The sequence below is a fragment of the Chrysochloris asiatica genome, unplaced genomic scaffold (genome assembly GCF_000296735.1).
Source record: "Chrysochloris asiatica unplaced genomic scaffold, ChrAsi1.0 scaffold00568, whole genome shotgun sequence".
NCBI lineage: Eukaryota > Metazoa > Chordata > Mammalia > Afrosoricida > Chrysochloridae > Chrysochloris > Chrysochloris asiatica.
This window is the reverse complement of record NW_006409086.1, coordinates 191,023-204,128: the sequence shown is the minus strand read 5'-3', so window position 1 is coordinate 204,128 and position 13,106 is coordinate 191,023. Positions and strand designations below refer to the sequence as shown.

Genomic DNA, 13,106 nt, shown 5'->3' with positions numbered 1-13,106 from the left:
ATACACTGGCTTCCCCAATTAACCAGCCGCTCCTCGGAAACCCTATACAGTGTCGATATGAGTCAGAACTGAATCGTGAGCACTTAACAACAATAACAAGGTGCAAAGGTTTAGTCTCCATTATGTGGAAAAGAAGGCAAGAAAGTGAAATCTCAGAGATCCAGGAAGAGGAGGTTTAACAAGATAACAAAACTGGGAAATGACTGGAAAGGATTTGGGAAACACTTTGAGAAAAATCTTAGAAAATATTATCAAGCTTCTAGATTTTTCTGGTGCAGAAAACATTTTGTAGCTCTGACTTTTGTCCAGGTAGAAGAATTTATCTGGAGTCCTAAATCAATGCTTCAATGAAGTAATTCTAGGAAAAAGAGCACCTTTTATTTTTTTTTTCCAGTTTGAAGCTATAATGAGGGTAAGACAACAGAATGTGCTGTACTCAACATTGTCCTGACGTCTTGGTCATCCATATTTCCATTACCTACTGTGAAAAGATTCTCAAATTTCCAAGAAGTGGAATTTGGTGAAGGATCTCTCTGCTGGTCTCAGGTCTGACTTAGAGTGATGCTGTACAGGATCTCCAAGGAGCGGCTGGTGGGATTGAACCACAAACCTTACGGTGCTTATCCTACAGCACCACATCTGGATTCCAGGTCTCAGGACTTTGTTGTTGTTGTTAAATGCTCTTGAGTTGGTTCTGACTCATAGCGACCCTGTATAGGGTTTCCAGTGAGTGGCTGGTGAGCTTGAACCACAGACTTTGCAGTTCAAATTGACCTTGCTGTCCAGTGCATTAACCTACAGCACCCCACTAGTGACATAAAATCTCCTCATTTGGTTTCTTGTGAGTAAATGTTGTTTCCAATCTGTCAGTGAAAAGGGCGAGTCTCAGCTCCGACCTCTCAGAAAGGCAGGTATAATTCAGGTAGTCACTATATATGTGGGCTAGCTGAGCTGAGAGTTCAAGAGAAAAATGGGCCATTACTCTTTATTCCCTGGAGTTAGAGCGTGAAATCAAAATTGCAAAATTCCCTTTTTTCCCTGGAGTTAGAGCCTGAAGTCAAAATCACTCAATTAGGAAAGTTGAACTTTGTAAGACCACAAGAGATTCTTTTAGACACTGACTTCAGAACTTGAGGTTGAAAGTTGCTAAAAACTCTTGATGTTTTGATGAGAACTCTAAGGTGTCTAGTATACTTTCAAAGGAGATAAATAGTTTATAGAAAAAAAACTGTGCAATGAGATGTAGTTCATGGAAAAACTTTAGTTCGTATATCACAAGAATTTTTTTTTTTTTTTTTTTAGCATAAAATTGTCTGGATATTTTCATGGCAAAATGAGCAAAATAAATAACAAACAGTTACTCTTTTGATTCTCTGGTTTGACTTATTTGTCTGTGGTAGGTGTCTGAACCCTCTTCCTACACAATAGTGTTGCACAGAGTGTTGTAAGGATAAGCTGCAGTAACAGGTTTAAGTGTTACATGTGTCTCTCAATTCAGGTGACCTCATCTGTCAATATAAATTTTTGGACCAAACTGAGCAGCTACTTTGGCAGTATGAAATGCTTATAAAATGTTTTATGGAACAGCATGTTCAACATTGTTGTGATCTAATTCTCAAAGTACACTTTATATGATGACACACTTTTACCAGAAAACACAAAAGCTAAAGAGCTAGTGACTTCATTATTCAATAGTCTGTAGAAATCAAACTATATTTTCAGAAAAAATTACTTATGATTCACAGTGTTCTAGGAGATTAAAGAAGAATGAGGAGTCACTTAGTGGTACAAATGGTTCACACACTTAGCTGCTAGCCAAAAGGATGGAGGTAGGAGCTCACACAGAAGTATCTTGGAAGAAAGGTCTGGTGATCAACTTCAGAAAATTCAGTCCTTTGAAAATGCTACAGAGCACAGTTCTACTCTGACATATATAGAGTAGTCATGAACTGAAATCAACTTGATGTCAACTGGTTAAAGAAGTAAATGAGACGATTCTTGTCTTTGACAAACATAGTCAAGTCAAGGGACTGAGTCACTTTTATATACGGTTATTCCTCATAAGTACATTGTCAGTCATTGTAACACAAAACCTGTGCGATCAAGGACTTTATGCGCTTGTCTTTGTGTCGATTTGCCAGTGACAAGAATGTTCTTGTTGTATTGCTGTTGTTCGGTGTCATCCAGTTACTTCCCACTCATAGTGATCCTCTGAATTACAGAATGAAGCGCTGCTTAAACCTGCACCCTCCTCACAATCTTCTCTGTGTTTAAGCCTATTGGTGCAGTCACTGTGCCAATCCATCTCAGGTTGGATCCTCTTTTTTAGTGAACCTCAACCAAGAACATGTGGACTCTGCTGTAGCACTGTAGGATCAGCACTGGACTTGACACCAAAGGTCTGTGGTTCAAACCTGCCTACTGCTCCTTGGAAACACTGTATGAGTGAGAACCGACTTGACGGCACTTAACAACAACAACATCTGCCAATAATATTTGGTAAAATAACGAGGATAGTGTTTGGCATATTGAAGTGCTCAAAATATTTATGGTACTGAATCGTATCATTTATGTGTAAACACTGTTATATAAGAATAACTGAAAGGTTGCCTACATTTTAAAAAGAAAACTTCATTTTTGGGTGAACTTTGTTTTGTTTTGTAAACATGTTATTTTGCACCTGTATTATTCTTGCATTATATTGAATCATATAAAATTGTCAATGTTTGGTCATTTTACCTATAAAAATGACAATTGTATATAACTCTAGTAAGTTTTAACTTCGTTAAATGTGACTTGCCTAAGGTGTTCTCAAATTGTTTTAAAAGCTCAAAAAGTATGTTTATTGGGCAGTCAGAGACTGCTATGGGAAGAGCTGTTTAAGAAACTTGAAGGGCATGTGGTAAAACCCCATTGTTTTATGAATTCTCAAATAGCAGAAATCTTTTAAAATTACTACACTATTTCAAGACAGACTGAGAACACTTCCTTTTTTTAATTAATATTTTTGGTTTCAAAATCTGTGTTATTTGACACATGACCATGACTAGATGTATAAATGTGATTGGAAATTTCAGTTGTATAAAAATACCCGGCAAAATCATGTAAAATGATTATATAGCTATAGAAAAACATTTATTGACATCAAGGATGTTATAGAAACAAGTATATTCTACAAATTATTTTCTGAATTAAAATGTTCAAACCGTTTTCAAAGATATATTATGTAATTAGCATAAAAATGCCCTTTTTTTTAACTAAAGGCTTGTGAGTGTGGCAAATTGAAGATCTGGCTTTTTGATATTTTTCTGCTTTAAGTTAGTGTTTTCAAGTTCACTCTGTGAGCACCGTAATTTGCACATAATGTAAAAATCTTCAAAGTGACTGATACAGTGTAGGTAACCAATAATGGATAACACAACAGAGAACTATAATAAAATAAGTGAGTTCTGGAGTGGCACTATAGGCTAAGCACTGGACTGCAATGTCGATTTGACCACAAGGTTGGAGATTCGAACTCACCAGTCACTTTTTGGAAACCCTATACAGGGTCACTATGAGTCAGAACCGACTTGAACAGCACCAGTTAAACCATGTTATCCTTCATTTTCAACTTTGGGTGAATAGACTAGAGTCTATTCTTAAGAGAACTCTTAAGATTCATCATAAGGTCTAGCTGGATTCCTGGTTTTGACTAATTCTGAATTGCCTGGTATCTGATAATTCAAGAGTGGGTCCAGACATAATTACCCAGTAAGGGTAACTCCTGGGTTTTTACTTAACAATCCTTTAACCATTTTCCCAGCTTCAGAGTCCTCCTAAATATCAAATCCTGATTATCTTTAAATTCTATATAATAAAGCAGTCTGCCAGCCAAGAAGACTACAGGACTGTGACTTAAAATTGGAGTCTAAGACTGTGAATGAAGTGGAGAAGGTAGTTTTTCTGCATCTTGCAACATGGTGAGTTCACAAAATGCTATTGATAAATGAAATGTATTATTGGATTCTAAACATAATGTGAAATAGTCACAAGGTAGTTCCTGTTTTAAAATGATCTCAAATTCTATCACTCAGGAGTCTCTTCACTTGGCTTTACATGTGTTTATGTGGCGCTATGAGCTCTGGTAACGTAGTGGTTACGAATTGGGCTGCGAACCACAGTTTGAAACTACCAGCTGTTCCGTGGGAGAAAGATGAGGCTTTCTGTTCCCGTAAAGATTTACAACCTCAGAAACCCTGTACAGGGTCGCTATGAGGCGGACCCGACTCCACGGCACATAACAACAACAACAACAACAACATGAGTTGAAACCCTAGTTGAAACCGGAGTCTTGCTGTGGGACTGTGGGTTAATGCGCCAGATTGCAAAACCATTTGAACTATAAGGTTCAAGTTCACCAGCTGCTCCTCGGAAATCCTACACAGGGTCACTATGGGTCGGAACCGTCTCTATGATACTTAACAACAACAATATGAGTCGAAACCAATTTGATGACACTTCACAACAACAACATACCATGCCTTAGCCACTCATAGGATTATTTGCTCTAACAAATCTGAGAGAACTTATATAGGCAGCCTTCACATTACTTTCCTGGCTCACAAATTCAGGGGGATGGCAATTTTACAATTGGACTAACGCGCTGGACTACAAGGTCAGTTTGAACAACAAGGTCAGCAGTTCAAGCTCACCAGTCGCTCCTTGGAAACCCATACAGGGTCACTATGAAACAGAAATGAATTGGTGGCACTTAACAACAACAACATAGCCACAAGGAGTCCTAGTGTGGCAATTTAGTACAAGAAATGGACTGCCAGGTCAGTTTGAACTGCAAGGTTGGCAGTTCAAATCCACCAGTCGCTCCTCAGAAATCTCATATAGGGTCGCTATGAGTCAGAACCCACTTGATGGCAGTAAACAACAACAGCATAGCCACAAAGTCCCGGTGTGGCACTGTAGGATAAGCACTGGACCGAAAGGTCAGTGTGAACCACAAAGTTGGCAGTTCAAAGCCACTAGCTGCTTCTGGGAAATCCTATACATGGTCACTATAACTCAGAATCAACTTGAGGGCACTTAGCAACAAATAGCAACCATTTAGGGAGCACGATAGTTCTGTAGGATAAGCACTGGACTATAAAGCATAAGGTTAGCGATTTGAATCCACCAGCCTCTCAGTGGGAGAAAGATGAGACTTTCTGCTCCTGCAAAGATTTACAGCCTCATAAATCCTATGTTATACTCATTCTTTGAGTAAAACAGGGGATTCCTACAAGATTTGAACTGGGAAACCTTACCCTATCCATCCTATCTTTCTGATCTTGCCCCTTCAGACTTCTTATTGTTCTGCAAACTCCAAGAACATTGAAGAGGAACACGATTACAATTCCTCAAGGATGGCCAAATTACCCTTTTGATATGGTATAAATTGCGAAGCTAGAATTCTTAACTAAGGGCAAGAGAGATGACAACACTGCCTGCAAAACCATATAAACACAGATGAAGGACGTATCAAGAAGCAATACCTTCACATTTTGGTATTTTGGTTAATAAAGGTTTCTTTAGTGACCCTATGGCACAACAGAATGAAACACTGCCCAGTGCTGGTCCAACCTCACAATTGTTGCCACGCTTGAGCCCATTGATGCTCCCATATTGCCAATCCATCTTGCTGAGGAAATTCCTTTTTTTCTCTGACCCTCAACTTTACCAAACATACCCTTCTGAAGTGACTGGTCCCTCCTAACCATATGTCTGAACTATGAATGATGAAGTTTGGCCATGTTGGCCTCCAAGGAGCACTCTGGCTTCACTGTTTTCAACACAGATCTGTTTGTTCTTTTGGCATCCCATGGCACTTTCAAGATTCTCCTCCAACACCATAACTCAAAAGCATTAATTCTTCTACAGTCTTCCTTATTCATTGTTCAGCTTTTGCATGCATATGAGGTTATTGAAAATACTATGGCTTGGGTCAGGCACACCTTAGTCCTCAAGCTGGCATCTTTGCTCTTCAACACTTTAAAAAGGTCTGTGTAGCAGATTGTCTAATGCAATACATTGTTTGACTCAACCATCAACACTCATGGAAACAGCAGTCTACCCTCTAGCACAAGAATAATTTCTCCCATTTCTTTATCAAAAAACATTCCTTTTTTTTTTTTTTTTTAATGATGTACAAAAGAAAAAAAAAACACGCAGGAATATATAATTGTTTAAACAACTAAAGGGCACATTTTGGAAGCCAGCCTCCTGGCCATCAGCACACTGCTTTTCTCTTTCCATGAGTATAGAGATCTTAGCTTCTCAATTTCTCCATGCCATTATACTCTATCTCTGGTGTCGCTGTATCTCTGTTTTGGGTCCCAGGTTCCACTCATCATAGTCTTCTCTTGGTGGTCCTGGGGTCCTCTGTTCCAGGAATGTAAGATTAACTACTCCCTTCTTTTTGTTACACAACTTCTACATTTATAGCTGTGACAATCGCAATTAGTATGGTAACAATTACGAGAAAGTCAAATGAATCCTATCTTCATCTCCTTCCATCAGACTGATGGTTTTGTTGTTGATAAGTGCCTTCAAGTCGATTCTGACCCATCGCAACCCTGTATAGGGTTTCTGAGGAGCAGCTGGTGAACTTGAACCGCCGACCTTGCAGTTCAAATGGCTTTGCAGTCTGACACATTAACCCACAGTGCCACTCATGTAGACAACATGAAAACTATTCAGTGGGGATTCTATATTTCCTAGCACACCCTGAAATTGTAAACTTGTAAACTAGCTACTTTGTGCCTTTATAGTCCCTCCACCCCCATGAATGAGGGATATCATTGCTGATATCCGATGGATCATGGCTGAAGCAGAGAATATCAGAGAAAGATGTTTACCTGTGCTTTGTTGACTATGCAAAGGCTTTTGATTGTGTGGATCATAACAAGCTATGGACAACATTGTGAAGTATGAGTATTCCGGAACACTTAATTGTACTCATGAGGACTCTGTACCTGGACCAAGAGACAGTTGTTTGAACAGAACATGGGAACACTGAATGGTTTTCAATTAAGAAAGGTGTGCTACAGGGTTGTATTCTTTCACCATACTTATTCAACCTGTATGCTGAGCAAATAATTCGAGAGGATGGGTCATATGAAGAAAAAAATGGCATCAGGATTGGAGGAAGACCATTAACAAACCTGAGATATGCAGATGATACAACCTTGTTTGCTGAAAGTGAAGAGGACTTAAAACATTTACTGATGAAGATCAAAGAGCACAGCCTTCACTATGGATTACAAATCAATATAAAGAAAAAAGTCCTCACCACTGGACCAATAATCAACATTCTTATCAACGGAGAAAGATTGAAGTTGTCAAGGATTTCATTCTTCTTGGATCAACTATCAACACTCATGGAAGCAGCAGTCAAGAAATCAAACGACGTATTGCATTAGGCAAATCTGCTACACAAGACCGCTTTAAAGTGTTGAAGAGCAAAGATGTCAGCTTGAAGACCAAGGTGTGCTTGACCCAAGCCATGGTATTTTCAATAATCTCATATGCATGTGAAAGATAGATAAAAAAGACCATAGAAGAATTGAAGCATTTGAGTTTAGGTGTTGGAGGAGAATATTGAAAGTGCCGTTGGTTGCCAGAAGAACCAATAGATCTGTTTTGGAAGAAGTCCAGCCAGAGTGCTGGACTTGGAGGCTAAGATGGACAAACTTTGTCTCTCATGCTTCGGACATATTGTCAGGAGGGACTAATCACTGCAGAAGGATATCATGTTTGATAAAGTGGAAGGTCAAAGAAAGAGGAAGACCCCCAACGAGATGGATTGGCCAAGTGGCAGCATCGATGGACTCAAGCATGGCAACAGTGGTAAGATTGGCCCAGGATTGGGCAGTGTTTTGTTCTGCTGTGCATAAGATCGCTATGAGTTGGTACCGACTCGATGGTACCTAACAACAATAACAACCCCCATTTTAGGTAGTCAGTGTCTAAGTTGCCTGTCCCTATCAACCCTGTGAACAGAGGTGATAGGTTTGATACTTCATGTAAAGTCTTCTTCCTTCACGTTTGGTATTTTAAGCTACTACATCCATAAGTATAGGTCAAGTTCATCAAATTTTATCAATTTACACTTGCTTTCTTTTAAATTTCTTTATCTTCCTATAGTCAAGTTATGATCATTAAGCCATTGAAGCTAGGTCAAAGTTTGGGTGTTCTTGTGAATCTCTCCCCACTTCGTATCAGTTGGACGCTTCACTCTCAGCTGACGCCCTCCTTGGTTATGTCATTGTCCATGGATTTAGGAGTTCCCAAGTCTCCCCAAATTTTGGACCAACTAGCTCTTTCACTTCTCTCTCATCTCAAGGTCGACAGAGGTCTATCTTACCTCATGTTTTAATGCATTTTATATCATTCAATATATTATCCATAGACTCCTTCAGTACCGTAAGTCAAGGCTTGAATTTTTTTCTTCACTTTCCTCAGCTTGAGAAATGCTGATTGTGTTCTTCCCTTTTGGTTTTGTAACTCCAGGTCTTTGCACATTTCTTTATATTTGTCTTCATCTTCTTGAATTGGCCTTTGAAATTTTCCATTCAGTTCTTATATTTCCTCACTTCTTCCATTTGCTTTTGCATCTCTATGCTAGATAGCAAGATTCCAAGTCTCTTCTGGCATCCATTTTGGTCATTTCCTTCTTTCTTGTCTTCTTAATGACCTCTTCCTGTATGATGTTCTTGATGTCATCCACAACTCTTCTGGTCTTCGGTTTTTAGTGTCAAATGCATCAAATCTGTTCTTCAGGTAGGATACATTCAAGGCCATATTTTGGCTCTCATGGACTTGTTTTATTTTCTTCAACTTCAATCTGAATCTGTATATGAGCATTTGATGGTCAGATCCACAGTTTTCACCTGGGCTTGTTTTGGCTGATGATATGGAGCTTTTCCACTGTCTCTTTTCATAGAGGTTGCCCATTTGATTTCTGTGTAGTCTATCTGGTGAGGTCTATGTGCATGGTTATCTTTTATGTAGTTTAAAAAGATATTCACAGTGAAGAAGTTATTGGTCTTGCAAAATTCTATCATGTGATCTCCAGCATGGTTTCTATCCCCAAAGCCATATTTTCCAACTACTGATCCTTCCTCATTGTTTCTCACCTTTGCATTCCAATCGCTGGTAATTATCAATACGTCTGGATTCCATGTTTGATCAATTTCAGACAGAAGAAGTTGGTACAATTCTTCAATTTCATAATCACTGGTCTTAGTGGTTGATGTGTAAATTTGAATAATAGTAGTATGAACTGGTCTTCCTTGTAGGCATATGGATATTATCCTGTCACAAACAGTGTTATACTTCAGGACAGATGTTGATACTTTCTTTTTGATAATGAATGCAATGCCATTCCTCTTCAATTTATCATCCCAGGCATAATAAGCCACAAGATTCTCAGATTCAAAATGACCAATATCAGTCCATTTCAGCTCACTAATGCCTAGAATATCGATGTTTATGCATTCCGTTTCATTTTTGACAATTTCCAATGTTTCTAGATTCATGCTTCGTACATCCCGTGTTCCAATTTAATGGATATTTACAGCTATTTTTCTTCCTTTTGAGTTGTGTCCCATCTGCAAGTGAAGATCCCATGGGCTTTACTCCATTCTCATCATTACGGTCAACTCTACTTTGAGGAGACCGCTCTTCCCCAGGCTTATTTTGAGTGCCTTCTAAACTGAAGGGCTCATCTTCTAGCACTATATCTGACAATATTCTGGTGCTCTTCATCATGTTTCGATATTCGGTATCCTGGTGCTGACAGTGTTCCACTGCTATTTATAAGGAAGTAGTCCAGCTCCCCTTTTTCCGTAGGCAGCTAAAATCTGTCTATAATGAGTGACCCTATTATTATTTAAAATATCTGTGGCATAGCTTCCAGAATCACCACATCGTGCAAGCCTTCACAGTATGACAAATTGACAGATGAGTGGTCTGTCTCATGAGTGGTCTGTCTCATAGTGATCTTATATAAAATTCTAATGGCTTTTTAAGTCTTTGTAGGAGCAGAAAGCCTCATCTTTTTCCTGTGAAGTGATTGGTGGGCTTGAACCACTGACCCTGTGGCTCATAGTACAGTGCTTATCTTATGAGGCTATGACGCTCCATTCTTTCTGTATAGTATTGTGTATATTTTCAGTTATCTTTGCAACTAGCAAAGTTATATCACCAGACTGTATTTTTAAAAATCACTATTTTAGAATACAGTGTTCAATTTACAAAAAGAAGACAAAAGCAAAATGAATATCAGATGTCTTTATCAGGACTTTATGAATTGGAATCAACTCAATGACAGTGGCTTTGGTTTGGGGTACATGGTGAATGAAAAAAATGAAATTTCTGGAGCTATACAGATTCCTTGCAGCCTTTCATACCAGAGATCTGTTCAACATGCTATATACATAATAGCAAAGTTCTTGAAATTTTTCCTGACTCTGAGATCTGCCTCAATATATTGACTGTTCCTCCCTGTAGAACTTTTTGTTTTTTATGCCTGTCTTCTATGGCCATCCAGTTGGAAAAATTTGTCTTCCTCCACATCTACCTAGTCTATCATTTTCTTTCTTATAGATCCAGAACTTTATACTCTTATCAAATGTATGGCTTTTAGGATATTCCCTAAAGTTAATTTAAAAGAATGATAGATTAATGACACAAACTATGTCTTTTAATACAACTTGTTGTTGTTGTTAAGTGCCATCGAGTCAATTCCAACCCATAGTGACCCTGTATAGGGTTTCCAAGGAGGAGCAGCTGGTGAGCTTGAACCACCAAACTTTCACTTTAAATGACTTTGCTCTCTGACACATTAGCCCTCAGCACCACCCCAGAACGCCAATAGTAGGGGTGGGGAACATTTTGTTCTGCCAAGGGCCATTGGATCTTTATAACATCATTAGAGGGTCATGCAAAATTATAAACATGAAAACTAGCCTGCTAATATTTGATTAAACAATTAATTAATTCACCTATTGTGATGGCTGGAACTGAGGTTTCCTTGACAGGGCCAGACCAAATTATTTCAAGAGAGTCCTGGTGTGGTGCTGTGGGTTAATGCGTCAGACTGCAAAGTGGTTAGAACTGCAAGATAGGCGGTTCAAGCTGACCAGCTGCTCCTTTGAAACCCTACACAGGGTAACTATGGGTCAGAACTGACTCTATGGTACTTAACAGTAACAACATATCCCCTGTGAGCTGGATGTTCCTCACCCCTGCTCTACAGCCTGAAGCTCAAATCTTTGTTTATCTTTATTCAGAGATGCGAGCTCATTTTACCTAGATAATCCTTTCCCACACATATTAATTAAAACAAAAAATTAGGACACAAAGTATTCAAGGTCAATACTAATATTTTCAGATATATTTATATGCCATTGTAATGCATAGACATGTCACTGACTAAATCTCTGAAACTGAGAGTTTTCCAACTTGTTGGTCTATTTCTGAATAAGATAGATTCTGAGCCCTGGCAAGCAAAATACCTCCCAGTACTTTTCTGGATAATTTTTAACAAGGGTGAATCAGTTATATCTTACAATAAGAGACAAATTAGGCAATGAGGAAGTTCTTAATATTAAGCATTAGATGTTTTGTTGCAGTTCCATCCTACGTCTTTTTAAATCTCTTTTGTAATGATTCTTTGTGTGGAACTGTAAGATAAGCACTGGACTATTAACTGCAAGGTCAGTGGTTCAAACCCATCAGCTGCCACTCAGAAACCCTATACAGGGTCACTATGAGTCAGAACCCATTTGAGGACTCGAAGGCACTTAAAACAACAACAGCATTGTCAGACACACTGTAAAGATCTTGACATCATTCTTCTCAGAGTTGCTTTCACCTCCTTGTTCTTCAAGCTGTAGATCAGAGGATTGACTAGTGGAGTGATTATACTGTATTGCATGGAAAGGATCAATTCCAGTAGGGAGCCTGAGGTTGGCATGAGATGACGGACAATAGATGAGCCATAGAATAAGCTCACTGCAGTGAGGTGGGAGGAGCAGGTGGAGAAAGCCTTTCTTCTGCTAGAGGTGGAACTAATGCTCAGAATGGTGGAGACAATACGGGCATAGGAGAAGAAGATCAGGAGGTAGGTTCCAATGGCATGCAGGAGGGCAGAGCAGAGCAGCATGGCAGCATTGGTGGTTGTATCAGAGCAGGAGAGAGGGAGGAGGGAGGGCAGCTCACAGGAGTAGTGGTGAATGGTTTGGAGCTCACAGAAGTCCAACTTCAAAGCCAGAAGAGTGTTGATGATTGCATCCAGAAGGGCCACAAACCAAGATCCCCACACTAAATTCACACACAGTTGTTTACTCATCATCTGTGCATAGAGCAGGGGGTGGCAGATGGCAGCATAGCGGTCATAGGCCATCACCGAGAGCAGGCAGGCCTCAGTTCCTGTAGCGGCAATCACAAAAAAGACCTGAGCCAGACAACCCTCTACTGAGATGGATTTCGTCTGAGACAGGAGGTTCTCCAGCATCTTGGGCACTGTAACTGAAGAATAGAAGAGGTCTTGGAAGGACAGATGACTCAGGAAGAAGTACATGGGTGTGTGGAGTTTAGAATCTGTATGGATCACAAGTATCATCATCAGGTTCCCCATGAGTGTCAGGAAATAAATCTTCAGGAACAGCAGAAATAGCAGAGCCTGGATTGTGGGGTCAGCAGACAGCCCGAGGAGGAAAAATTCTGTGACGGTGCTATGATTCCCTAAGGCCATTGATAACCACTGTGTTTTAGAAACAAAAAAAGGAAGAGGACTGAAAGCTGTCCTTTCTACAACAGTTGCCAGAAGATATTAGCATGTTCTTTTACTCTATATCGTTTTCTGCATGATTGCATCTTCATTGTCATAACTATTATAACTACTCTTAATGGTTCAATGTGTGCTTCCTCCCTGGATTTCTACTGCAGCATCTCTGAGCTCTTTCAGTCCCACTAAGCTCTTTCCTGAAAAGAACAGTAAGTGATGACATCATTAACTATAAAGTTCTGTTGGAGAACTAATTTCTGTAGAATTGATTAATTTCAAA

The 13,106-nt window shown here is 39.3% G+C and overlaps 1 protein-coding gene across 1 annotated transcript; it reads right to left on the bottom strand.

Annotated features, from left to right (window-relative positions):
* Positions 1 to 11,860: 11,860 nt before the first annotated feature.
* On the bottom strand, positions 11,861 to 12,793 carry LOC102817640 (olfactory receptor 8S1-like). The gene has a single exon (XM_006877715.1). The coding sequence runs from the start codon at positions 12,791 to 12,793 to the stop codon at positions 11,861 to 11,863; it is 933 nt and encodes a 310-aa protein (XP_006877777.1).
* Positions 12,794 to 13,106: the final 313 nt, after the last annotated feature.

Coding starts and splice junctions, on each gene's coding strand:
- LOC102817640 (XM_006877715.1), bottom strand. CDS start 12,793: ATGGCCTTAGGGAATCATAGCACCGTCACAGAATTTTTCCTCCTCGGG.